At 34.2% G+C, this 26828-nt stretch overlaps 1 protein-coding gene across 1 annotated transcript; it reads left to right on the forward strand.

Moving 5' to 3' along the window:
- Positions 1-1868: 1868 nt before the first annotated feature.
- LOC127706588 (ubiquitin carboxyl-terminal hydrolase 15-like) lies at positions 1869-26724 on the forward strand. The gene is made up of 5 exons (XM_052211245.1): positions 1869-1954; positions 2628-2755; positions 5606-5715; positions 26081-26225; positions 26654-26724. The coding sequence occupies exons 1-5, from the start codon at positions 1869-1871 to the stop codon at positions 26722-26724; spliced, it is 540 nt and encodes a 179-aa protein (XP_052067205.1).
- The last annotated feature ends 104 nt before the right edge of the window (positions 26725-26828 follow it).

The following is a 26828-nucleotide window of genomic DNA, read 5'->3' on the forward strand; positions in this document are numbered from 1 at the left end:
CTTTGGATTTATATTAATCGATTGTCTTCATATCTAGAGAATAATGATTTACTCTCTGAGGAACAAAACGGCTTTCGTTAAAATCGTTCGTGTGAAGATCATGTAGTCACCCTCAACAGCATAATTAAAAACAATCCAAATTGTTATTGCCACATTCGTTGATCTAAAGAAGGCTTTTATTGTACAAACTGTTGCTGAACAATATTGATGGGAAAATATACAACTCTATTAAAAGTTTATATGTGCAAACAACTGCAAGTATTCGATTAAATAATAAAATGTGCGATTGTTTTTTTTTTGTAACTCTAGTGTAAAACAAGGTGATAATTTATCTTCGACATTCATTTTTTTATTTTTATTGATGATCTTGTAGATGAAATCAATGAATTTGGACTTGGTATAAATATTAGAGAATCAAAATTGTCTTTACTTTTAAATGTGGACGATATCTTTTTGATGACCGAGAATGAATATGATATGCAAAAAATGCTTGACAAATTACATGATTGATGCAAACAATGGAGAGTCTTAATCAATACAGACAAGTCAAAAGTTGTACATTTCAGAGCATCTCGTACAAAACGGAGTGAATTTCAGTTCAGAATCGGAGGAAATATGTTGCAAATTACAGACAAATATAAACCTTGGAGTTATTTTCAATGAATGAAAAGAATGTACGTCAAACGCTAAAAATCGTTCTATACCGCTGGTGGAAGAGAACTCGGAGCCATTATATCGAAGATAAACAGTTTAAAAGAATTTGGCTTAAAAACTTATACAAACTGTACTGTTCTTGTATTATGCATATATACTCGACTACTGTTCTTCAGTGTGGGGTTATAAATACTTTAATTGTGTCGGCACTCTTCAAAACAAGGCCATAAGATACTTTAAAGGAGTTCACAAGATTGCTCCAAAACTAGCTATCAACGGAGATGTTGAAGGGTTACCTTCAAAAGAACGTCGCTGGTGTAATATGGTAAGGTACTGGAACTGACTGATGGATATGGACAATACTAGACTTTGTAAAAGGTGTTCATATGGGACTACGAACTATGTATGAAGAATTGGTCATCTAGTGTAAAACCAATAATGTCTTTAGTTGGTATGGTTGATAACTTCAACAAATGCTAAAATGTGATGTTAACAGTGTCAGAAACAAGCTTATGGATATATGTGCAACAAAATGGCATACAAATTTATCTAACTTTCCGAAACTGCGTACATATAGAACCTTTAATTCTACATATTCAACAGAATCGTAGATTAAACTCAATTTAAAACGTAGTGAGAGATCGGTGCTGGCCCACTTTATAGATGTGGTATTCTCCCACTACGATTGGAAACAGGACGTTTTGTTGGTGAGCCAGAATACCAACGAATTTGCAGAATGTGTGACTCCGGACACGTTGAAAATGAACTACACTTTCTGGTTGAACGCAAATTTTACAGTTGTCTACGTAATCAATTATTCTCTGGACTTAGTGAAACCGCATTGCATTTGAATAACAGTGGAAACTTAAATTTATTATTGTCTGAGTATCGATATACTTAGAACAGTCATTAACAAAACGCGGACAAAACTTATATTTAAACAATTAACATGTATATAAAATTCCTGATGTCAATCTGAATTAATACTAGTATCTATTCAAAGTGACTTATAGGTCCATTGGGCAGGGTGTAATTAAATTGAAATATTTCAATATTGTACATATTTTTGTCACTATAATAAACATATTTGTATTGTACTACATTGTATAGGACTAGACTTTAAATGATAGTGATTGTCGAATATGTAGTAAAATTGCGGGCCATATGTATTTGCATGAATGGACTTCGGTTAATAACAATAACACGGAAGTGAAATGGCAACTGGTGGAACGGATTTAGAATCACAGAAGACTGAAATACGTGATCTTTTAAAAACACCTCTGAAGAAGGGTGATAGGTGGTAAGATGATGTTTTATTTACTATAATGCATTCTATATTTTGTTTTAACGATTCAAAACAACTTTTCTAGCATTTTCTATTTTGATTCCGCAGTGGTATATCCCACTGAAATTTTTATGTCCTAAATCTACATTAAATTATTGCAACATGGGTTATCACACGCCTATTTCGGTCATCGGAAGAATTGGTAGCAGTTTTAAGAAACGTTATAGAAGGTTGCGTTAAATTAAGGTATACATTTAATTTTTTATGAGACAATGCCTGTGGATTGTAAGCCTGGACTGCTTATATTGTAGACAAATCTAGTATTGACTCGAGTGTATAAAAATGAATCATAAAAAGCAGTGTAATCTATTTGTAAAATTATCATCTGGATACTTGTTATGTCAATTGTAATAAAAAATTCTTAAGTTTTTTCCGAATTTAGTATACATCTGAAACTATGCAAATCAATATATTTAAGGAAAGACTATACAAACCAAAGCAAACCATCAAAACTAGAATTTATTACATACAGTTTAACTTCAACCAAGTCTGTTCTCCAAGCTAACACTTCTTATATGTGCCGTTCAAAAACCGTAACCGATTTTTTTAATACATGCATACTTTTTAAGCTGATTTGATGTAAAAGTGATGATTGCTCTCATCTTCGTATACGCATGACATTCGACAGGTATCTTTTGGATACGAAATGGTTCAAGCAATGGAAACAGTACGTTAATTACGAAGCTTGGGATGCATTGATTGCTGGTCAACAAGAAGCACACCCAGGACCTATTGATAATTTACCATTGATAGACGGTTTGTATTTTATTTACGATCATTCGATAATTGTGGAGAATTGTTTTTCATTTGTAGATCTACAAAGTTCATTTGGTCATAACGTACGGGTAGATATGTATAGTTTCGTCACGAATATTTTCGATGCGAAGATTTTTTGAAAGGACCGTATTTTTTTCAACGGTACAGAAGATGAGTCTTAATCTTTAACATAAGGTGTTCGCGTCCGATCGCAGGGAAATAAACACGCCAACTTGTTATACGTTTGTAATATGAAAGTAGCTTAAACTGTATGTCATTTCCATCGTTTTGGCGGAAAGCAGTCGGTATTCTTTTATTAAGTTACACATATATGCATAACTGTTATGCCTTTTTATAACTGTTAATCTTTTTAACTTATATGCTTATGGCTTTGGTCTGGCTGTGGTTTAAGATCTGCGCATCTGGTGCAGGAAAAATGGTACCGTTAATGTTATTATATTCATATTTATATATGATTATCAAAATTATTGTGTCAATTATTAGAATCATTGTAATAAATTACTTTGGTCTTCATGGGCCCTTTAAATTGGAATAAAAATATCTTATTTTATCTTATAGGTCAACTAGACTTGGGAATCAAATTAGTAAACGTAACTTTATCAAAGTAGTTGTATGCAAAAATATTATACAGAAACCTATCTGGGGAATTCTGATTTCCAAAATATTTTATCGTATCATGAAACAAGAATGCATGTCACATTGATAAAGAAAACTGCAATCTAGTCTAAACCCGATTCTAAGTCAATAAATCATAAACTAAGATCATTAAACTTTGATGTAAACTTTTAAGCAATTATATTAAAGAAATGCAAATAGCTCAATGTGGTCTTATAAAGTCTTAATTCAGTTGTTCTTATTTAAAATGAATCCGGACATTGATTTGACAAAATACAAAAAATTAGTGTAAAATAGATGTACACAGGCAAATCTTACTCACGTGAACTTCACGTGAATCTCACACGAAATTCATGTGAAATTTATCTCAAACGAACTTGTACCTGTCCTAAGTCAGGAATCTGATGTTCAGTAGTTGTCGTTTGTTGATGTGGTTCATAAGTGTTTCTCGTTTCTCGTTTTTTATATAGATTAGACCGTTGGTTTTCCCGTTTGAATGGTTTTACACTAGTAATTTTTTGGGGCCCTTTATAGCTTACTGTTCGGTGTGAGCCAAGGCTCCGTGTTGAAGACCGTACTGTGACCTATAATGGTTTACTTTTATAAATTTTTACTTGGATGGAGAGTTGTCTCATTGGCACTCATACCACATCTTCTTATATCTATTGTACATGAAACTCACATGAAAAGTTTTATGTGAATTTCACTTGAATCTCACGTGAAATTTTTCACATGATTTTCACGTGAACTTTACAAACAAAAAAATTGGTATTTTTCATGAACTAAATTAAATGAACTAAATTAAATTTAAAAAAATAAATGTTATTTGAATACATGTGAAACGTACATTTACTGATTTCAGGTGAGCCTCACGTATTAGCTCGTTTGAGGTGGAATTTAATGTGAGATTCATACGAATTCAAATTCACGTGAAATTCATCTGAGTGAAATTCATCTGAGTGAAATTCTCCTGTGTATCCGATACTTAATGAATTTGAAAGGACAACAGTCATCAATGGTAAATAAACTGCCAGTCAAACCATACGTTGCAGTAGCCGAATACTCTCTTATAAGCTAATACATATCTATTCACAGAATAACTTTTTAGGTATTAGTCGGCCTCATAGTGTTTTCTTTATCATTTATACACTGAAATGGTAGTAATCTGTACAAGTTGAAACTCTTCTTGCGTGTTAAACTCACTTCATTAAAATTCAGCGGAAATTCTTCTTACAATATATCATCTGCATCATTTTATTTTTCTTATATTTGGTTCTCAAAGTATAGTGTTAGCTTTTATTTTATGATAAAATGTATGACTAACAATTGATATAACCTTCTTGGTTTTGATGATTTAAATATCTTTTCTACCGGTCTTCAAAGAGTGTTCATTTTGAACATACTTGATGTACAATATTTTAGAAACTCATTCCCAATTGTTCACATGTCATGCACTAGCTAAATGTGTAATACCACCATTGGGTTTCCCCTGTAAGTCTTTGTTAAATTTGCACTTTTCAAAAAATTGTGCAGAATTTATCTTTGTTTCAAATAAAGAAATACTTGGCATGAGTAAAGTTTAATTCTGTCCAGTACTATAGACAAAATTTCACATAACATTTCATTGCATATAAGACAATAACCATCACTGGAAGTTAACCAATCAAATTTTCACCCTTTTTTTCCCTGCGTACAAGCTTTAGTAAACATGTAACCTCAAGTATCATAAATATTCTATAGAAACACCAAATAAAATGTTGCTTTAAAACACCCAAGATATATGTTTATGACTCAGAAATTTTTTACTGCAATGAAATGTAGGATTAATTTCCTACAACTGTCAAATTCAAAGGAATATTATTTTTCGACCCTTTTACGTATGCTATGATTTGGTGGTATTACACCTAAAGTATGATTGGATCAGTTTGCTTCAAACGGTTCACTGTTGTTGGCGAAAATATGCTTCTTTTTTATTTTGAAAATGGGATTTGCTTTACAAGTGTTATGGAAATTTAATCTTCAAATCTTTAGGCATTTTTATATGCATGAGGATATCCTGCAGTAATCTTGTCTGCAAGACTTTAAACTAACTTCTGATTGGATGCTTCCCACAATATTCTGTTTTATTCTTATCTCAGTTTCAACATGCCGACGACGGGTGCATCATTGCTCCTGGCTCACCAGTTTATTTTAAAGTGTTTCGTCGTTTTTCAGATAGCACTGGAAGATTGAAGGAGCACCTAATCGATGAAGTAGATTATCAGCTGGTACCGCTCAATGCTTGGAATAAACTAGTCTCATGCTACGGACTAGTGGATGATCAGGTTATTATTTGTATCATTATGAGCTTATATGGATTCTTAAGATCGGTTGAAAATCAATTTAACCAACTGGATTTGTAAGAAGGCCAAGGTGGTTAAAATCTAAGGATCTAAAACCTTTTAATCTAGAATAAAAAAAAATTCCGCATATGTTGTAGTAGCAAATTCGTGTGTTGAATCATGATACTTCCACAATACATTTCCTATGATATCTATATCTGATGTAACACGTTTTAGAAAATATTATATTGATTGAAATCTGGTACGTCATTGCAAACATGCGTTTATAGGAACCAACTGAGAAATGTACACTACACAAGAAAGAGCCAACAGACCATCACCATCAATGAAAGGAAGGTTAAAAGTTGAGAAGGACAAGTTTAGTTTAGATCTTTAGATACCAGAACAGTCATTTATCTGTACATTTACCGATTGTATCGTGTTCCCTTTTGTTAAAATTTGACTAAGTGTGGATTCGCATTGCGGATGATGCATGCATAAAAAGAGATGCTTACCCCGTTGACGCAACCGGTATCGATCCGTTTAGTGTTTAACAATTGGTATACCCTAAATGGATTTACGAAATGTGAACTTTGGTAAACTGCTGTTTCCTCTTACATATAATGAATTTGGAAATTCTGTTATCAAGGTCTAAAATGACACTGCTCTCTATATTTGATTTAGTTAGAGGGAGTTTAGGTTGATAAATTTCATAAGTGTTGAATTGTTAATATTTGACTAATGAGTTTTGAATTTCCTCTAGGTATCTTCCGCCTATTTTTATCGTTTAAACATCTGCATGGTTAAAACTATCCGTAATGTGGTTTTATCCTAAACTGTTATAAATAAAAGTTAAGAGATAAATCTGTAAAAAGAAAGGCACAGTTAGCCCCAAGCTGAATACAAATCACATCATGGGATACTTTATCTCCAAAACGAACCTATATATTATCAAGCAAAATGTTAATGATTTATATACATATCAAATATAATCATGATAATTGAAAAATGAACTGTAAAGACTTTATTAGATATAGTTACAGCCAGATTTATGAAAAGATCACAGGTAAATTTTTGTTTAAAGGGGCATTAGATACGAAGTTTACAAACGAATCTAAATATGATTTATTTGGTTTCAAAAATTTATAAAAGCGTCATTGTAAAAAAAAAAAGAAGAAAAAAATCGCTATTAGCAGTCAGTTAAGTTCAATTTTGTCAAAATAAGCTAAAAAATATCGCTGATGTATTAATGGCTTGCAAGTCAATAGTTCAACTCATTCGTGCGAACTCCAATTCAACCCTAAATGGGAAAGAGCTACGCATGGGGTAAGCATGTTTAGTTATCAAAAGGACAAGAATGTCAACATTGAAAAAGGAAACAAGGCAGCCACCAGGAAGATCCCTTTCGTTGACTCATTTTGCCCACAAAAAATCATTCAAATACAAATAAAACGATTATCTACATATTTTTTAATCTATGACATGAAATCAAACAGACCTAGAAAAATCGTCATTTTTCGATTGCACGTGCTTGCCTGTTTTTTTTATATTTATAATTATGTTTATATCAGGTCATATGACTTACGGAATTCTTCGGAGATCATTTCGATGATTAATTAGATGGCGTCTATTCTAAAATACACACGAAATATTGATGCATTATTTAACGAAATCATGTATGGTAAATTGTTTCTTCAGGATATTTTGTTATTTGGATAGATGTTTAAGTATAAAATATTAGATTTTGAGTTGAATCGGTGACATGAATTTGACAGATAATGCCCCTTTAAGAAGTTTTTATGGTGGTATAGTATACAGTTTAGAGAAATCATAACCGTCAAGCGAGACATTCGAGCGTATTCAAGAGTTCTAAAGAGTTAAATACATTAATATTGATACTAAAATAATTTTTGTCACAATATTTCATATCGAGTCCCTTAACAGTTGTACAAGAGGAAGTCAGAAAAACTGACATGTGTAGTTGAGCATAAGCTGAATGCAATTTTAAAACGAGATATATGGTTTTTGATTGCATACCTTCTTCTATTTTTGTAAACATAACATTTCTGGAGAACACAAGAGTGTCTCTGTTAGTATTCAACATCCTAACATAGATACTCAATTAGTTTTTCTACTGGCTATTAAGACAAAGTGTAAATTTCATATAATTTTGGCATTCTTATTGTTCGTTACTGCTATGAATTGTACTTTAGAGATCCAATACACATGATAAAATTCCAATTGATTGGACAAGTACACATATACAGACTGCTGACACAATTTTTGACCGAGTTTTGTTTACTACATACACACATGCGTGTTTGGTTTCTCTCCACGATAACGTTCCAAAAATGTGTATTATTTTCTTTTCAACTTCTTATTTGATTTAGCTTCCAACTGTTTTGAATTGAGAGCCGAAGACGTGTCTTAAGACAGCAAAACGCGCGTCTGTTGTACTAAATTAAAAAAACCACCACCTTCAATGAATTTTTAGCATTAACATAAATAATTATTATATTTAATGAATGTCTTGTTTATCGTAGTTTTATTGGCTGACTGTGTGCACATTTATAGTATGAACCGCTTCATACATAATGTAATTTGATAAAGTTTGTACATATAATAAAAGTAGATAAAGAATATCTCAATTCTTATCAATAACTTTAAATGTCACAAAAAATACATTGACACTGACGTCATATATTGGTGGTATATAAAGTAGAAAACCAGTCTGAAAGTAAATATCGCCGTATATGTGGGAAACATCTCATTGCATAGGTTTTCACATAAAACAAACTGTATCAGTGAAAATTAACATAAATACAAAATGAAAGTATGACTTTGCACATTTAATAATTTTTAGATCAAACAAATATTTTAATGATGAAAATTTAGGTTCTGTTGAAATCTGAGACTTCACGTCAAACGTGTACAAATTATATAATGAAATTTCATAACAGGGAATAAACGAAACATCATAATCGAATAGAGAAGAAAAGATCATCCCTTTTGTCATAATCTTTGGTATAAAAACATTGTTACGGCCAGAAATAACCTTTAAATTGTAGTCAACAAAAGACAAAAATCAATAATAAAATTTAACATTATTTATTATAGACAAGTTTACAATAAATATTATAAAAATTGAAATGTCAACTTAACTGCTTAAATATATGTCCGATCCTTTGTCTTTTCTTTATCCGGAATTCTTCTCTTAACTGTACGGAATCCAATGGAATATATATGTCCAATAAGTTCACAATATAGTATGATGTTGGTCGTAAATAAAAGTGTCAATCCAACAACTCCAGAGAAATTCTGAGAATACACGTATATTTATGTCTGTCTGTCTAATTAAAATAAATATGATAATTACAATATCATAACAACATAGAGCAGAAACCATAGGAGATATAAAAAAACCGCACATTGAAGAAAACAGACAGCACCATGTCCGAAACGGGCCGACGCAAATACTTAAAGTGTACACAGAGAACCCAAGATTGAGTAACATGAACCCAACCAAAACCAAAGGTGAACTAAGGTGCATCGGAAGGGTCCAATTTCATCACCAGTCCTAGCATCTGCTAATGGAAAGTACTAATTTGGTGATATATGCCATCGCTAATGTCACAGTCGCGGCAAAGAGGACAGAGCTGTGGCTACGACAGGTGGATTATGTCCAGGGCTATGCGATACAGATATTTCATACTGGATAATCAAATCATGATCGCGTCCGTAAGGTTTTTGAAGGGATGAATTCGGCTTTACCATATACCATTTGATCAATAGTCTTTCTGTAAGCAGTAAGCCTCTAAAAAGCCAATCCTGATAGAAAGTACAAGTTCTGGATCATCGCTTCAAAGTGGAAATATATATTCTTTCAAAATATGCAGGTTCTGCTATAATGATGCTATAAACAAATTGAAAATTCACAATCGGAAGCAGAAATCGTCTGTTTTTCGTAAAATTCCTATTCGACCCTCATTGTCAATTTCTAGATGTTAGTCAATATAAGAAGCAGACTCTTCTGTATCTTTTATATTCTTTATGCAAAATTCGATTGGATTGATTCGCTTCCAAAAGACCAAGGAGGCAGTTCGATTGGATCAATGCGTTCATTACAGTCACCAAACTGTAGTGAGAGAACATCATCTATATTGTTGACTTGAAGCTAAAGGTTAATTATAGTTTATTTTCATTCTTCTCGAGAAGCTTCTTTTTGAAGTCTACCTCATATGAAAAGAGAAACAAATCGGCAAAAAGAAGAGCCCATTTGATATCCTTATGAACTTATGAATGTAGATTTGATACCATTATGAATGCCGATTGTCTGAAAGATAAACTATACAATCTTTTATATGTCTAGCTATAACTCTAGTGTGTTATAACGATCACTTATTAATTTTTCTCGTAATGCTATGTTTCATAAAGAGAAAGGAGAGGCAAAAGATACCAAAGATACATTCAAACGCATACGTCGAAATAAACTAAAGTTTATTCGTTTATGAGTGACGGGACTGTATGTGTAACAGTAAATTCAGTCCGGTAGTAAAATTTGTCCCCTGGACTTTTTTTACAAGGTAATCAAGTCCATGACCATAGTTTCCCTAGGAATGTAAGTAGTGGGAAGGGGGGAATCTGCGGCACTTTCAATTTTAAGGGGTTAGGGTTAAATTTCAAATAGGAGTAAGAGTTGAATTTTAAAGTAGTAATATAAAATTGAAAAAATAACTATAAAGACTTGAGTACTATAGTATTATATTATGATGGCTTCTTTTGATAATGACTTTATGAGTATTAGTGATTTGGAAGAGAAGGTACAAGAACAAAATGAAGAAACATTGAAATGGAAGAACCTTCCAAGTGGTGTATGGTATAAGCTTATTGAAGTTACAGAAGTAGATGGTAAATTTGGTAAAAGTAGAATACTTCTAATGAAAACAAGGAAAGGAGATAGTACAAGGGTGTGGGCATGTAGTGGGTTAAACAAAGAGAAGGATATTTTGGAAGGGGCATATGTAAGAAGCACAGGGTTTAAAATCAGTAAGAAATCTAAACAGGAGTATTTTTCTTACGATTTGGTTAAAAAATAAAAATTATCTTACTCCTAGTTAACAACAATTCAATTTCCTACTTTCACTTAAACACCTCTTACTCCTAGTTAAAAAAACCTCGCCATTTAATTTTTAATCTATCTAAACACTAAATTAAAAATTAGATTGTGGTGTAAAATTGGTAGTAGCGCTAAGGTTCATACCTCAACGTCATAATACAATTTACGTTGCGTTGTTGCTATACAACATTACTAGAAATTATTCTGACACTGTCAGATCTTTTTTAGCGGGATTTTTTATTTTTTTCGGGAAAATTAGTCTGACACTGTCAGACCTTTTTTGCTGTGTGATGGTTTTCGCAATGTTTTTTTTTCCATCTTAATGAGAGTCTAAGCATGTAACAATACCTATAAACTCTATGTCACTAATGTCATCATCATCCAAAGCTTTACTCACTGCATCTTCAATCTTAGATTTAAAGGTTGTAATGAGTTGTACGGTATCTTTATGTTTTTTACATTTTTCATGAATACGTTTGGATAATACCGTTAACCCCATCATTCCTAACGAATAAACGACCGCTAGTGAACTTAAAGGAATGCAAGCAATGGCTCCAATTCCTGTTGCAGCAGTGCTGAGTGCACTGGTTGTACAAATAACGTTTAGAACCGAACAGGTTCCTTATGGAACAGAAAGCACTTTGTCTAGTCTATTGTATGTTTTTAGAATTTTGGTGTATTTAAGCATCTCTACCTCTAACTTTTGTTCAACGCATCGAATTTTGTATTCCTGATACGTTTGCTTGTGAGAGTCTTCGTCATCTATTTTTTATAACAACCAACCTAGAAGAGGGACTTGACTTAAAGGCTTTTGGGACCTAAGAGCAAACCACTACCCTGTTTATCATTTGCATTGTAAAATTTACCTCCATGTTTTAAATACAACCCATCTCCATAGGTGTTAGGGAGTTGACCTGGGGTAAGGTATAAACCATTACCGTGTTTTTTACAAATGCCTCCACGTTTAAGGTAGAGACCAGATCCAACGACTTTACTCATGGCATCACTACCTAAACCACTCAAAGCACCTACACCGAAAGCGGGGAGTACTGTTTTAGCTAATATGGGAAGAGTTCGCATGGCTAAACCGGCTAACATTCCCAAGAAAACAACTTCCTTTTGCATTTTTTGTTTGAGTTGTTTTACACTCAACTCCAAGACCATACCATCTTTACCACTTTTTAACAGCTTGTCGATCTTTTGTATTTGTCGCTGAGTGAGCAACATCTGATCGTTCCCCTTTAGATTAGCATGCGATATGGTTCAGGATCACCTAGTTTACTGAGTTGTTTAAACATGTCTAACACTAACGCTTTACTCCTTACAAAGGTGTAATCATGCGTATTGTCTTTCAATGAAGGCTAAGCAACATTCAAACGAACAAAAAGGTTGGGGTAGCACCACATACTTTTGATTGTCTAACATGTAATTCATTACTGTAATGTTACTCCAATACATAGAAAACGTGGATTGGTAATGTTTGTCTACGGGACAAAACACTAAGTCAACGTCAGAGTATAATTTACACACACACACCAATAACATCTTTGTTGTGTTCCATATTAAATTATAAGCTTTTTTTGGCTTTAATGTTATATTTTACGAAGATGAAAACGTATGCTTAAATGTTCACCTCTCAGATCGATGGGATGTCCATCTTGATCCGTCAGAGTAGTACTCATGCGATTGATGGTGTTCAGTGTGACTTTTAAATAGACCAAGTTTTTAGGAGTTTGAAAGATTTTCATACCGGGGGATACATTTGGGAAGAAACTGTAGATGGCGGGTTGTTGTGAACCATTAACATATCTACCACTGATGATATCACTATTGAAGAGAATGCTGTTGATGCTGATGATGTTGACAATGGTCTCACCCTCTGTGTAACCGTTTGTAACTCGATCGTACGTGTAGATTTGTTTGTTAAAGCCCAATACTGTATTGATGCTATTGTCAACATTAAAATCGACTTGATAGTTTCTAGCTAAAGGTAAGTGTTGCCCTCAGTGGACTGTGATAAGCAGCGATCTGGATTTTGGTGATGTGTTTGTTGAGTTGTAGATTTCTTTGTAACACGTTGTTGATGTTTTCAATAGAGTAAGAGACAGCCGACACGATGAAAGAGAAACCCTCCCTAGGTGCCGTATTTTCAACGGTGCGTTGTAACAAGTTATGATCACTCGTTAATCTTAAGAACACAACATTCATCTTTTGTCCTTTAGACTCGAACTGTAGGACTCTATCTGAGATCACCAGTGCAAAGGCTTCAGTGTTTGCTGGAACATTGCGTTCAAACTCTGCCCTAACTTGAATGTCAACCACTGACTCTTTTAGCGTTTCAGACTGGTGATTCACATTGATCACAAACAAAGGATAGAGGTTTGTAAAGTCGGAAGGGTTGATATTATCATTTCTTATGAGATGATCCATCTTAAAGAATTTTTTACGAAAATCGGCGGCTTCTTTGTATATTCTAGACATTTTACACTGATTAAATTGGGTGTTAAAGTTTACAGCTGGATAACGTTGTGCATTTAAGGTGACATAAATGTTTCTTAAAAAACAGTGATCGAATAGTGCTGCGTTTTCTACTTAATCGTTACTATTATCGGTTTGGAAGGCTATGATGATGTATCTAGGTTTTTCCCGTCCACTTTTAGCAGAGAGTCGTCAAGTGAATTCTCTACTTTGGGGAACAGATATGGAATCGCACTGTCTCATGCGGAAACCACAGTCGAGTTTAGTCTTGCTTTGAATGGTTTTGTATAGTGTCATCTTGTTGTCATCGGAGGGGATCACATGAGGAACGAACCAGGATAGTTTACTTAATACGATTTTTGCTCGATCTGTTCCTGCTGCTCTGAACACCGCGTTTTCATCAGAATCTCGTACCAATGTGAGTTCATGTTTAAACCCATATATGATTTTGTTATAATCTACTGCAAAATTAAAGATATGTTTTAAAGGTAGGGTAAACGAAAACGTTCCTTTTGGGGTAGGTTTGGTAATAATGTAACCATGTCTACATGTAGCTGCAAAACCGGTACTTTCAGCCTCGGCGTCAGTCGTAGAATCTTTATACCACAATTGGTTGAGATCTTGTGATTTGCTAAAGTCATCGGGATACATCAACAACCCCAAGAGTGTAGTCGCTATACCTGGATCATTGAGGTATTGAATCTACTGACCGGATAGTTTATAACCGATGATTTTGAAGAGATACATGATACCATTGTTGACAAGGAGACCATATCTGCATCGGCGTACGCATTGTTGTCGGCTCTAAGAAGTTGTCATTCCACCAAGAGATAACTTTCAGATAGATGAACAAACAGATCCTGGGTTTCGATGTTGATTCGTATTTCAGCACCGGAACTGTTTAAATATGATCCAGTTTTGGGTTCGTATTCATGGACTTTATACTCCTGAATACTTTCATCAAAATACAAACCTTCTGTGATACTAAGTATATCATACATTTATTTATAACGTTTGACGAAGTCGTGAATGGTTGCAAAACCACTGCCTGAGATGATGTTGTTTAAACGGATTTTCTGCTGCTTTTTGCTTTTAGAAGATGAGATGATGTTGTTTAAATGGGTTTTCTGCTGATTTTTGCTTTTAGAGGATGAGATGATGTTGTTCAAACGATGATGAGGCGTCTTTGTTTTGGGTTTCCTCCGAAACACATGATCCACAGCTTTGGTACACCTTTAAGAGCTGCATTGGTGACAGCAGTCATGGCTTTACTTCCTAGAGTCTTTGCGGTAGAAGAGGTAAACGCGCGTTCGGCTTAATTAGAGATCGTGTCAAACAGCCCACTACCACCCACCACATATTTACGTTCGTATCCTTTCTTAATGTTTACCTTTATTTATAGAAGGTTACGATGAATCTCTTTATACTTCTTACTGTTAATGAAACCACCCTTTTTCATAGCATCGAGGATGGCTACGATCTCATTGCGTACACCACTGTTTACAGCAAGATTAGAAGCATTACACAGCTCTAATCGATCGAGGAGTTGGTGAAAATCTGAAGATAGAAATATGGGTTGTTACAGTCCATAACCATACTTATCTTGATTGTAGGTTTGACTATATTTCCCCATTTGTAACTCTTACTCGCTTTAGGAGTTTTAGAAAAGACTGAGTTTCTATGGTACATGGCGCCTGTGCTTTTTAAGATTTCGGCGTACTGATCCAAATCATTAGGCTCGTAAGTGTCTGGTACCTTCGAATTCATCATCATGAGGTCCCATAAACCAGGAGTTCCTTTGTACCTTACTCCATTGACGAAGATATCATTTTCATCAAACGTCACCGGTGAATTTCCGATTAAGTATTCATCGTTTTCAACACGCAATCCAAAAGTGTGATCATCTTGATGGGTGGAACAAAGTTTTAAATACTCTTGTGCTAGAGGACCCACGTTAATGATGTGTGTGGGTGGTTCGATAGGTCATGGAGTTGCGAGCCTAAAAGGTTTTGGATCTACAAACTCGGGTGGATTTTGAGGCAATGCAGGTAGAATCGCTGGGAGATCTTCAATCGTTTTAGTGATTTTAGAAGCCGTTTTTCTTGTGCTTCTACGACGGGTTTAAAAAACTTGTTAAGGTCACGACTCAATCCTTGTTTGTCCAGTCATTGTTGTAAGGTGCTAGCTTGAATGTTACGCTTTACATCGTGCAACTCCTTAGCAAGAGCTTCACGTTGTTTAGGATCGGTAATTCTATTAAACGTCATTTATTTAGAGCGTTGAACGTTTTTTAGCGTTGAACGTTGAACGTTGTTTAGCGTTGAACGTTGTTTAGCGTTGAGCGTTGAGCGTTGAACGTTGTTTTAGCGTTGAATGTTGAACGTTGTTTAGCGTTTAGCGTTGAACGTTGAACGTTGTTGGGGCGTTGGGTCGATGGAAATCACAAGGTGTCATTTACCAGATCCAATTCCTAGATTTAGGATCCATGTGATCAAAACAAACGTCTTGGTTAGGATGACATTCATTCACACATTGCTTGACACTACATTTTGGTTGCTGAGGCATTGTGGATACAGCTTTAGGTTTCATATGTCTGAGGCATAGGTTTTGGTTCGGTTGACACGGATGAGTGCATTGATGTCCTTTGTTCGTCATTGAAGTGCATTGTGGTTGTTGAGGTGGGTGTTTTGACTTGTGGAAGGTTTTACCTAAATTCCATCACTCATTACCATTACTAAATCGATTGTAAATGTGTTCAACACCACATATTAAACATTCTTTTACCCTGTCGTCAACCCGTACAAAGTTATGGTCACACACATCATCATTGTTACTTCTACTACTACTACTACTAACAGTTCAAAGTAAGGTTTAAAATCTTTTATGGGATCCATTTTATTTAACGACAGAGAAGTCTTTTAATTTGGATCTGTATTTACCATTTTCCTAAGGGCTATTTGGGTCGAGGGTGACAAATCCATAAGTCTCTTTCCAACACTGATTACAGAATGTTTTAAATTCCTCAAAGGTGAGGTCTAAGCAATGATCGCGATGTATTTGTTCAAGACTTTTAGCGTCTTGTGAAAACAAGCAGATTGAATTACTATTTTCCCGAATCGTTTGACGTGGAAGTTTAAAGTAATTTGACAAAGATAGAAACAATCCACGTTGTTATGTCGAACTCTAACGTAATAATGCTCACATTTATTCTGTTTACTTTACATCAAATCATCAAACACCATTAAGTTTTTACGATGGGAATCCAGTTGTTGAGGGTTTAGTACATCGTCTCCTTGTACATAAAAGAAGGCCTCGATACCACTAGGATGTTGAGATTGGGGTAAGTCTTTTACAACATCAATTAAAGAGTGAGGACCTTTTCTTTTTCACGGATAACAGAGATCGTATGTCTTTTTGGTGTATTCCTTTTCTTATGCATGTTGCAACAGTTGATAGATGGGTTGATGAAGTGATTTTCCAAACACGTGCAAGCAATCGTAATCTAACCAGTCCTCTTTAAGAAGAAATTTGTTGAGTAATGTCGTCTTACCACAATCTGACTTGCCAATAATCAGTCCTCGAATCGAACACTGTGGAAGAAGGAAGTGACTCTTTCTGTTTACAGTCGTTTCATTGTATGAGATATCTTCAACGTCCATTCATTTGAATAAATGACACTCTATTGTTTAAAATGTAAAAGGAACACAGAAACGAAATGTCTCTTCAAAAAGATGACTAGCAACGGATGACGACGAAAAAGTGAAATCTGCGCCGCGTGTGGATCAAAGAAATCCGAGTTTGTAAGGTCTACTGGTGAGGGTTTTATGAACGAATTCATAAACCATCTACCCGTAGAAATGCATATTCCAGGACATCAGTTTACGGGACCTGGGACTAAGTTACATCAACGACTCAATACAGATAAAACACCTAAATCTTGGTTTTAACCTATCAATCGAGTTGATGAAGCTGCCTATCGTCATGACTTCTGTTATGCTCGACATAAAGATACACCGACACGTAATTTTGTGTGTGATACAAATATGCTTTTACAATTAGACTCTATTAACAATCCAACCATGAGAGAGTAAATGGATCGTGGTATCGTTAAACTTCTCATCGGTACTAAAAGACGATTTGGTTTGGGACATGAAAAAAAATTCTTTGGACAGATCAATTAGCAGAAGAATTACATTCGACATTCGACGACAATTCAAGACGTGTAATCGCTGGAGGTATAGATGAGATTTGGACTGCCGATCTCGTCGATATGAGTTCATTTTTTCGCGATAACAAAGGATTTAAATTCATTCTAAGTATCATCGATGTGTTTTCTAAATACGAATGGCTCATACCTCTCAAAAACAAGAAAGGGTTGACGGTCAAAGATACCTTCCAAGCGGTCTTCACATCATCATCACCACTTCCTCAAAAGTTACGGACAGATAAAGGTACTGGATTTTACAACAAAGATAGAGGTGAAGGATATACTTCGAAAGCACGACATTGAACTGTACTCTACCGAGAATGAAGAAAGGTCAAGTGTCGTTGAACGATGGAACAGTTCCATGAAAGAAAACATGTTTAAATACTTTTCAGCTAATTCTACGCGCACTTACATCAATGTGTTGGGTGATCTTGTGCATCAATACAATACGTCTAAAAATAGATCCATTAAAATGACTCCTATCGTTGCAAGTCAAAAAAGAACACGAAATCAAAGTGTACTGAAACTTGTATGGTAACCTTCCTTCATTAAAACAGGGTACATTTAACGTAGGGGATACAGTCCAAATCACTAAAAAGAAAAGCGTGTTTGAAAATGGATACACCCCTAGGTGGACCGAAGAAGTCTTTACGGTGTCCCGCGTGTTAAACACTCAACCTTAAACGTATCGTATCAAGGATTTTAATGACGAGGAAGTACAAGGTTCCTTCTATGAGCCTGAACTTCAAAAGACAGATCAAGACATGAACCGCATCGAAAAGGTCTTGCAAAAACGAACCAAGGGTGGTGTAAAAGAAGTCTTTGTTCAATGGAAAGGGTATCCTAAGTCCTTTAATTCTTGGATCAAACAATCAGACATGCAATAAAAATAAGCTTTTTGTTCTTGGGACTCAAGAACAAAAAAGTTAACTCTTTCCCCTTTAAGAACGTTTTAGCAATCGAAGGTATATCCTTAAATCGTTTATATCTTTCTTGTTTTTCTCTCCCATTGCCAACGAACGTTCCACCAATGTATCGGTTCTTGACAAGGTAATACTTTGCATGAGTAACAAACGTTTTTCTAATGTATCGATTTTTTGTTGTAAAATAGTTTTAAACTCATTTACTTTTCCATCGAATTCTTGTTTCAGTCTGGTTTCAAACGTATCCATTTTCTTCTTAAGTTTTTTGATGGTTGAATCATATTCTTTTTCCATTTGTTTGATTTTTAGTTACTCACACTAGGATTGTAATTGTAATTGTCTCGTATTGTATTTCACTTGCTGCATGATCTATTGTTTCGTTGCAGCATCCATACCGTGACTTGGAGATTTTAAATTAGTGATACAATTGTTGTTCATGTTAAGATCTTCTAGAAAACTATCTCTATTGATGTCTTCATGTCCATACATTCCAAATTTATTTTATTTATATCATGGTGGTGAAGGTTTAAACATCTAAACTATGTCTTAACCAGATACCGAACCACTCACAGTTTTTGATCCCCTAGCAGGGTGTTTCAATTGCATGAACATCCTTATACCATCCAAGTCATCTTTGGTTTGCTCTTCCATCGCCAACATACGATTCACCAATACATCGATTTTTTGTTGTGTGGAGGTTTTAATCTTATCCACTTTTTTCTCGAGTTCTTGTTGATGAGTGGTATTAGACTCTAACCATTTTTCTCGAGTTCTTTAATTGTTGCATCATATCCTATTTTTATCCGTTTACTTTCGGATTGTAATGCTTGTTGCATGACCCAACGTTTCGTTGTAGCATCCGCACCATGACTCGGATGTTTTAAGTTGGTAATACGATTGTCGTTCATGTTTAAGTCTTCAATCAATTGACTCCTATTGATGTCTCTCTTTCCATAAAATCCAAATTTGTCTGTCATTTATTTATAGCATCCAATGGAAAACACGACGTCATCAAAATGTTGACCTTCCGACAACAATTTTAACACATACAAACAAAATATCCACAGACCACTGTTCCTCTGATCTGAAGTTCATCGATGTTGTAGTCAATGTCAGTTTTTAAGTAATTTTTCATTTCGTTGGGGGTTGGTAATCCATAAGAGTCGAAATACACTTTGCTAGTTGTCGTCTTATACCAACACGTCCAATGGGTTTCCGGATCCCTTAAGGTATCATGGTTTAAAATACCACACTCTTTACTGTGTGGTTGGGGTGGTAAGGTATCACGCATGAATACACCTCTAAAATGAGATATTTTAAGAGTTTTAACTGCTTTCTCCAACTCTCCGTTGGATAGGGGCTTGTTGGGAAGTAGAATGTTGTGCACTCGTATTATTTATTTTAAGTTTTCTAGCCTCATGAGGAAGGAGAAGTTGGATTCGTCTTTCAGAAGCATCTATCATTTGTGTACTTGCGTTGAAGTATTTTCGTTCTACAGCTGTTGATGTTTTAAGACATTTCGATATCATAGGTGGGTTAGTCCTTCTTACCTTTTGCAACACAAAAGGTATTTTTTCAATTTTGTAATGTCCATGTGCTAGGGTATTAATACCATCGGGTAAGATGTACCGTTTGTCATCGTTCGCTGAAAGGGCTACTTTGTTAATTTCTTCACTGTACATGGTATGAAGATGACTACGAATGACATTCATCGTTCTTTAACATGCTTGTTGTGTGGTTAAACATGTTTTATAATCGTCAAATGTAATGTCGCGTTTAATGACTGCCTTTTTCATCCCTTTTACTTTTTTAGTGTCCTTACCATCATCCATCTGATACGAGTACATTTTAGCTCGAAGACCTACAAACTCAGCCATACACTTACCCCCACGTTCACTACCAATTACCAATGATTTTTTGGTTAACACCTGTTGGAATTCCAAAAGGATTATCAGTAGCATAGTTGGATGTGTCAAACTTGTCTTGTATGTAAGGTGTTATATCCTTGTAAAAATCCTCGGTTTGGATTTCATAGGCTAAACTATCGGTATCGGTAAACACAATTCGTGCATTATCCCCATACATGTTTCGTATAAATCTATAATGAAAGTCATACATTGAAATTTTAGAAATGTCTAAAATGCAACTCCCTAAGTAAACATGCTTGTCAAATTTGAGTTTTTTTTTTATATGAACAGCAGCCATGTTTTCAGTAAATACGACTCGACGGTCAAAGTTGGGTTTGGCTTCTTGTTTTAATGCTTGTTTCTCTGTCGTGTCTAATTTTACATCTACACGTTTACGAATGTTTTCCATCGTTTTTCGAAACATTTTTCATCAATTTGAAAAAATCGTTTTGTGTTTTTGTCAATGTAAGACTTAAGCCAACGTGATTGTTTGAATGTAATCACACGATGTACTTTGGCTAATAGGATGCCATTCTGAAGACACTGTTTCAAATTTCTAAAATGAAGTACATATTTCTGGCGGGAATTTAAAAAAGTATTAATTTATGAACTCCATTCATGTCTATACTTTCAGGTAGGAAGGGGTAGTCATATTACTATCGTGAAGTTATGATGGATACTCAAAATCACATTCAATCATACACCCCACTTCACTATCATCTTCCCAATGTAAAATGTCTTCCACTTCTTTTGGTTCTCCCCCATTTAAAATCACCTGTGGGTAAGGGTTCTGACATGGCCCACCCATATAAATTATTTGCATCTTAATACGTTAAGTATTTGGTAGGTTGTGTAGTGTCGTGAGGACTCATGTATTTATGGCTCGCCTTACCATGTCGATGACTTATTTCAGACACACCCGTTCGAGTAGCCTTTTCAAACATGTATAACATATCTATATCATGTTATAATTCCAGTTTAACTTTACTAATGTTTAAAGATGCATCAAAGGCTTATCCTGGTGATGTATAATAATGTAAAGGGTCAAGTCCGTAATGTAGTAAACAAATGTCTCTAAAATCTTCAAAAATGTCTTGAAGTTGTGTTACATCCCCTTTCAAGTATAAATTGTGATAGTCTTGCATGGTTTTACAGTTAAATGTCTTAAATACATGTTGTGCATGTGCATAGTTGACATCACTTATCTGTTCACCATCAAGTCTGTTGTAAAAATAATCAGCACATGGCAGTTGTGTTTCTTCCATCTTTGCAGGACCATCCATGTAATCGTAAGGATACACCCCTTTTCTAATCATCAGTTCATAGTGATCACCAAACGATGCTTTCACTGCCTTAAATTTATCTTTTGTTAGATTTTTAGCTAACACTTCTTGTGAATTTAACATAAACCTATATGAATCAATGAATCGCATTTTTAAATGAGTACCCCTTATTTGTTTAGAAAAACTAATGAGCATCATACCCCGTTAAATTATGAAACACAACAGGAACAAAGGTGGGAAGTTGAAAGTCTAAATAACACTTCTTATGTGCTGCACCACGATACTTACCTGTTAAGTGATCATGATCTCGTACTTTGTCAACTCCTAATTCATCGTCACAAATGTGACAACGTGTACTCGCTTTAAAACATACATTATCTTCTTTTGTCATCACCATGTTTTTTTCGTCTTGATACATGTCTGCAATGTCTTTCACTTCTTCTTCCATAACTTTTTAGCCACCTCTTACCCATGGTACAGTAGTCCTTCTTTAGTTTCCTTACGTGTATACTTAACACGGTAATAAAAACCAGGAGTGTGTGTCGTTTATAAGCGTTGGTGTAAGGTTTTGATGCATCAGGTTGACAGGTCTCTATGTTGTTTAAATAACATTCGAAATCAGCATAAATAACGACAGGAACACGCATAGATCGTTTATAGTTTTGAAAATAAATACAATGACCTTCATCTGGCATCATCTCAGTTGTTTTGATTACAATACTCCATGTGTTTATCTAAAATGTCTTGTCTTGAACAGTGGTTTAAACATCTTCGACAAAAATAAACAGATTTTTTATGATGTGTTACTTGTGATGTTAAAAGACGTGATATACTCTAAATCCAACAGTAATGTTGTTTAGAAGCGTTGGTTAAAAACAAAAGGTCTACATGTGTTGTGCCAGTATTTTTTGAAATTCTTAAAGGGTACACTTGTAATTTTTCTTCTTCATACTCATCTATTTCTACACCATCATAACCAAACACATTAATGTTAAGGTCTTTATTTCGTCTTTCAAATTTGTTAATGGATTTTAATGACACTGGGAAATCAATGCTGTCAAAGTTAAGGTCGTTTTCCCATTGGATGTATTGACTTACACGCTTAGTACAATTTTTGTCCACTTCTTCATGGTGTAACGCTGAAAGCACCGCCCACTGAAAACACTTGTCGTCCTTGTTTTGTACATAAATAATAGCTTTCTTTTTAGCTAGTTTAACTGGAAGAGGTATGTATGAATTTTCCTTAAGTGGTATAAATGTATTTATATGAATTTCTAATTCCTCAATGTGACTAAATGTCCAACCACTACCTTCACGCATGTATCTTATCGTGCTTTCTTTTGCCTTTTCTATCATAAATGCAATACCTAAATCAAGGTCTGTTGTTTTTGTAATAGTCACTACTGTTGATCTAGAATAAGGAGTCACATAAGTGCTGTCACCTGTGGCTGGGTTAGTTTTTACCAATTCTACTCGTTGTACTAGTTGCACTTTTAAAGCCTTAACTTTTATAAGTGACTCTGTAATGGTTTTGCTTGTTTTACCCTTAATTGCCTTAAAAAAAATATCTACATCAAAAGGTTTTATAGGTTCAATGATAACTGTGCGAAATGTACCTTTTAATGTTTTTTTCTATCATATACTTTTAAGGTGGGTTTTACTAAATCTTGTAAATCATCCTTTCTTAACCGAGAATACTTAGCGTTTCCTTGTTTTTTTGCAAGTGTTTTTTATTCCTTTTTAGTAAACACTTCTTCACGAATAAACGCATGGTTGTTTTTTTTCTTCAATGAATTTAATTAACATATCTTTGGATTTCCTACTGTACCTACTGTACCCACTTAACCCCTTATCCTTAGCCAATTGTCGAAGTTGCTTTACAGTCATGTTTACCTGCAACTTTTCATTAGGTGCATCTGTGTTTACAAATCTAGCACCACTACTTTCACTTGGTATATGTGTTGTAGATGTTAATCCAGGTAGACCAGGCATGTTGTTTGTATTCATTTCTTTATTTACTACTACTAACTCTTCTCTTTAATGTTTTTTTATTTTTCATTTTCTAAATGTAGTACCAATTCTTTTTTAATCTAGTGTTAGCTAGATTAAAAAAGAATTGGCATATACTTAAGATGTTTTTATTTCTAAAAGTGGTTCAAATATTTTTGACAAAACATAATAAGACCTAAACCCATACCCATCTCTATCATTGACTATACCAAAGTGGTACGAAAAAGTAGCCACATTAGATTGATATTGACCAAATCCTTCATGTATAAAACCTGTATTTCTTATGTAAGCACCTTTTAAAGGCGCGTCTTCTTTGTTTAACTTATTACATGCCCACACCATTATTATATCTCCTTTCCTTGTTTTTAAAGTCAATATAGTCCTACCATCTACTTTGTTTACTTCAACTATGTAATACCACACCTTATTTGGAAAATTTTTCCATTTTAAAACTTTATTTTGTTCCTTCACTTCATTTTGTTTTTGTACCTTCTCTTCCAAAGCACTAATACTCATAAAGTCATTGTTAAAAGAAACCATCAAAATATAATAATATAAACCTCAACCTTTTAAAGTTTTTTTCATTTTTTTTTAAATAAAGTATCAACATTTTTTAATTTAGTGTTACCTAAAAAATGAACAGGTATTCATTCCTACTTACATTCTAACCAAGTCGTCAGAAAAATACTCATTTTTAGATTTCTTACTTCTTACATAGGCCCCTTCCAAAATATCATTCTCTTTGTTTAACCCACTACATGCCAACACCATTGTACTATCTCATTCCCTTGTTTTTACACTCAATATACGACTCTTCCAAATTTACCATCTACTTCTGTCACTTCAATAATTTTATACCATACACCAGTTGGAAGGTTCTTCCATTTCAATGTTTCTTCATTTTGTTCTTGTACCTTCTCTTCCAAATCACTAAAACTCATAAAGTCATTATCAAAAGAAGCCATCATAATACAATACTATAGTACTCAAGTCTTTATAGTTATTTTTTCAATTTTATATTACTACTTTAAAATTCAAATTTTACTCCTATTTGATTAAAACTTACCCCTCACTTTCAAATTTCATCTCTTACTCCTATTTGAAATTAAACCCTAACCCATAAAAATTGAAAGTGCCGCAGAATCCCCCTCTTCCTACTACTAATGTAAATCCCAGAATAAATTATCCTAGGAAAATTAGTCCATAGCTAGTAAAATATGTCCGGCACTTATTTTCCTAGTAATGAAGGACATGAACGTTTTTGCCTAGGAAAAATAATGACATGGACATGAATTCCTAGGAAAATTAGTCTGGGTACATAAATTTTATTAAAAAGATAAATGCGCAACTGTTAAAACATAACAATTAAAAATTCCAATGTTACATGATTTCTTTCCTTACAAATTTTCCTAGTAAAATAAAGGACATGGACGTTTTTACAAACTAATATTAATGACATGGACATGAATTCCTAGGAAAATTAGTCTGGGGACATACATTTTATTAAAAGATTAATGCACAACTGTTATACGATATTGAAACATAACAATTAAAAATTCCATTGTTTACATCAAGTAAATGATTTCTTTCCAGTAAAATAAAAGACATGGGCGTGTTTACCTAGGATATTAATGACAAGGACATGAATTCCTAGGAAAATTAGTCTGGGGACATAAATAACTGACATCGGACTAAAAATACTAGTAAATTCTGCAACCATGGACTTTTTATACTAGTAATGTGTGTCCGCCCAGACACATTTTATCAGGACTAATTAAGCTCTTACATATGATTTAAGTACGCAATTTAGGCAATGTGCCATCGTTCATTTACACGTTTACAGTATGCATAAAAATGAAGCATTTACGAGATACAATACATATTTATCATTTATAGATGTAAGCATCACGGAAGAGACATTTATTGTCGAAATGCGCATCTGGTGCAGAAAATTGGTACCGTTAATGCTTTTAAATGCACCTCCAATTAAGGGTTGACTTAAGAATAGAAATATATTTATTACTGGAATTTCTCCCAGCCGACAGTAAAGCTCTTGTTATTCAGGTGGCTTCTGGTTGATTGTGCGGGATGTATCGAAATTATGTCCTGTGTGAATGGGTACGTAAATTGAATCCGATGATTCGTGTAGGGTGAGTGTAATGACAAAATGTGCATATTAGTATTTCTTCTACGTTTTATTGAATCATTGATTATTGTTACATATGATGACTACAAATGAAGTTTTTAACGTTTCTGTTCCTTGACCGATAAATAGTTTGCTGTCTTTTATTATTTGATAGATCAAGCAAACACTTTTATATTTTAGGGTCAAAACATTATGATTTACAGACCTTACTCATTTGAAAATAAAACACCTTCGCAGAATTGTACAAATATATTAACACATAATATAAATAGTGTGCTATCTATATCTGTTCTTTTAGGTACCAATAGAACGTTTAGTAATAGAACAGGGAATGTTTGTCAAAATCTGTAAAATAGAAACATATCCGTTAGAGATAAAGATGTGTCCACGACAGTTTCAATCTGAATATGTCATTCAATCTATGAGTCGCGCTGATTTAATAAGTAAGTAATCGTATTCAATAATTTTGGCAAGCGTTTGGTTTTAGCAAAGTATATGATTGGTGTGAAATTTAAATAAGTGATAGTTTATCTGATGTCTACAAAAATGAAGAAGTATCGTAAAATTATATTTTGTCGGGTTTGAGTCCGTCTACTTTATGTTTGCATATCCTTATCAAACTAATACCGCAACAGATCTTTTATATTCTTATAGGCTTTAAAACTTTTCTGGCATTATATTTCCCTGTATACATTACAGTATCCACCAATCCACACATTCACTATAAGCGTACAACTTATATGGAACGCCATTACTGCCTTATGTTGATGATCATCATTATATGCAGTGGTCACATCATTATATGCAGTCGTGACATCATTATATGCAGTGGTCAAAACATTATATGCAGTGGTTACAACATTATATGCAGTATTCACAACATTGTATGCTGCCGTGACAACATTATATGCAACTGTCGGAACATTATATGCAGTGTCATAAATGATAACGCCCCGCAAACAAAATGAAACAGTTATTGAAGTCATTTAATTTAGGCAATTCCATTGAAAACTTTTCCAGAGAAACAATACCACCTGCTGTTGTCT

This window comes from Mytilus californianus, unplaced genomic scaffold (genome assembly GCF_021869535.1).
Source record: "Mytilus californianus isolate M0D057914Y unplaced genomic scaffold, xbMytCali1.0.p SCAF_6, whole genome shotgun sequence".
Lineage (NCBI taxonomy): Eukaryota > Metazoa > Mollusca > Bivalvia > Mytilida > Mytilidae > Mytilus > Mytilus californianus.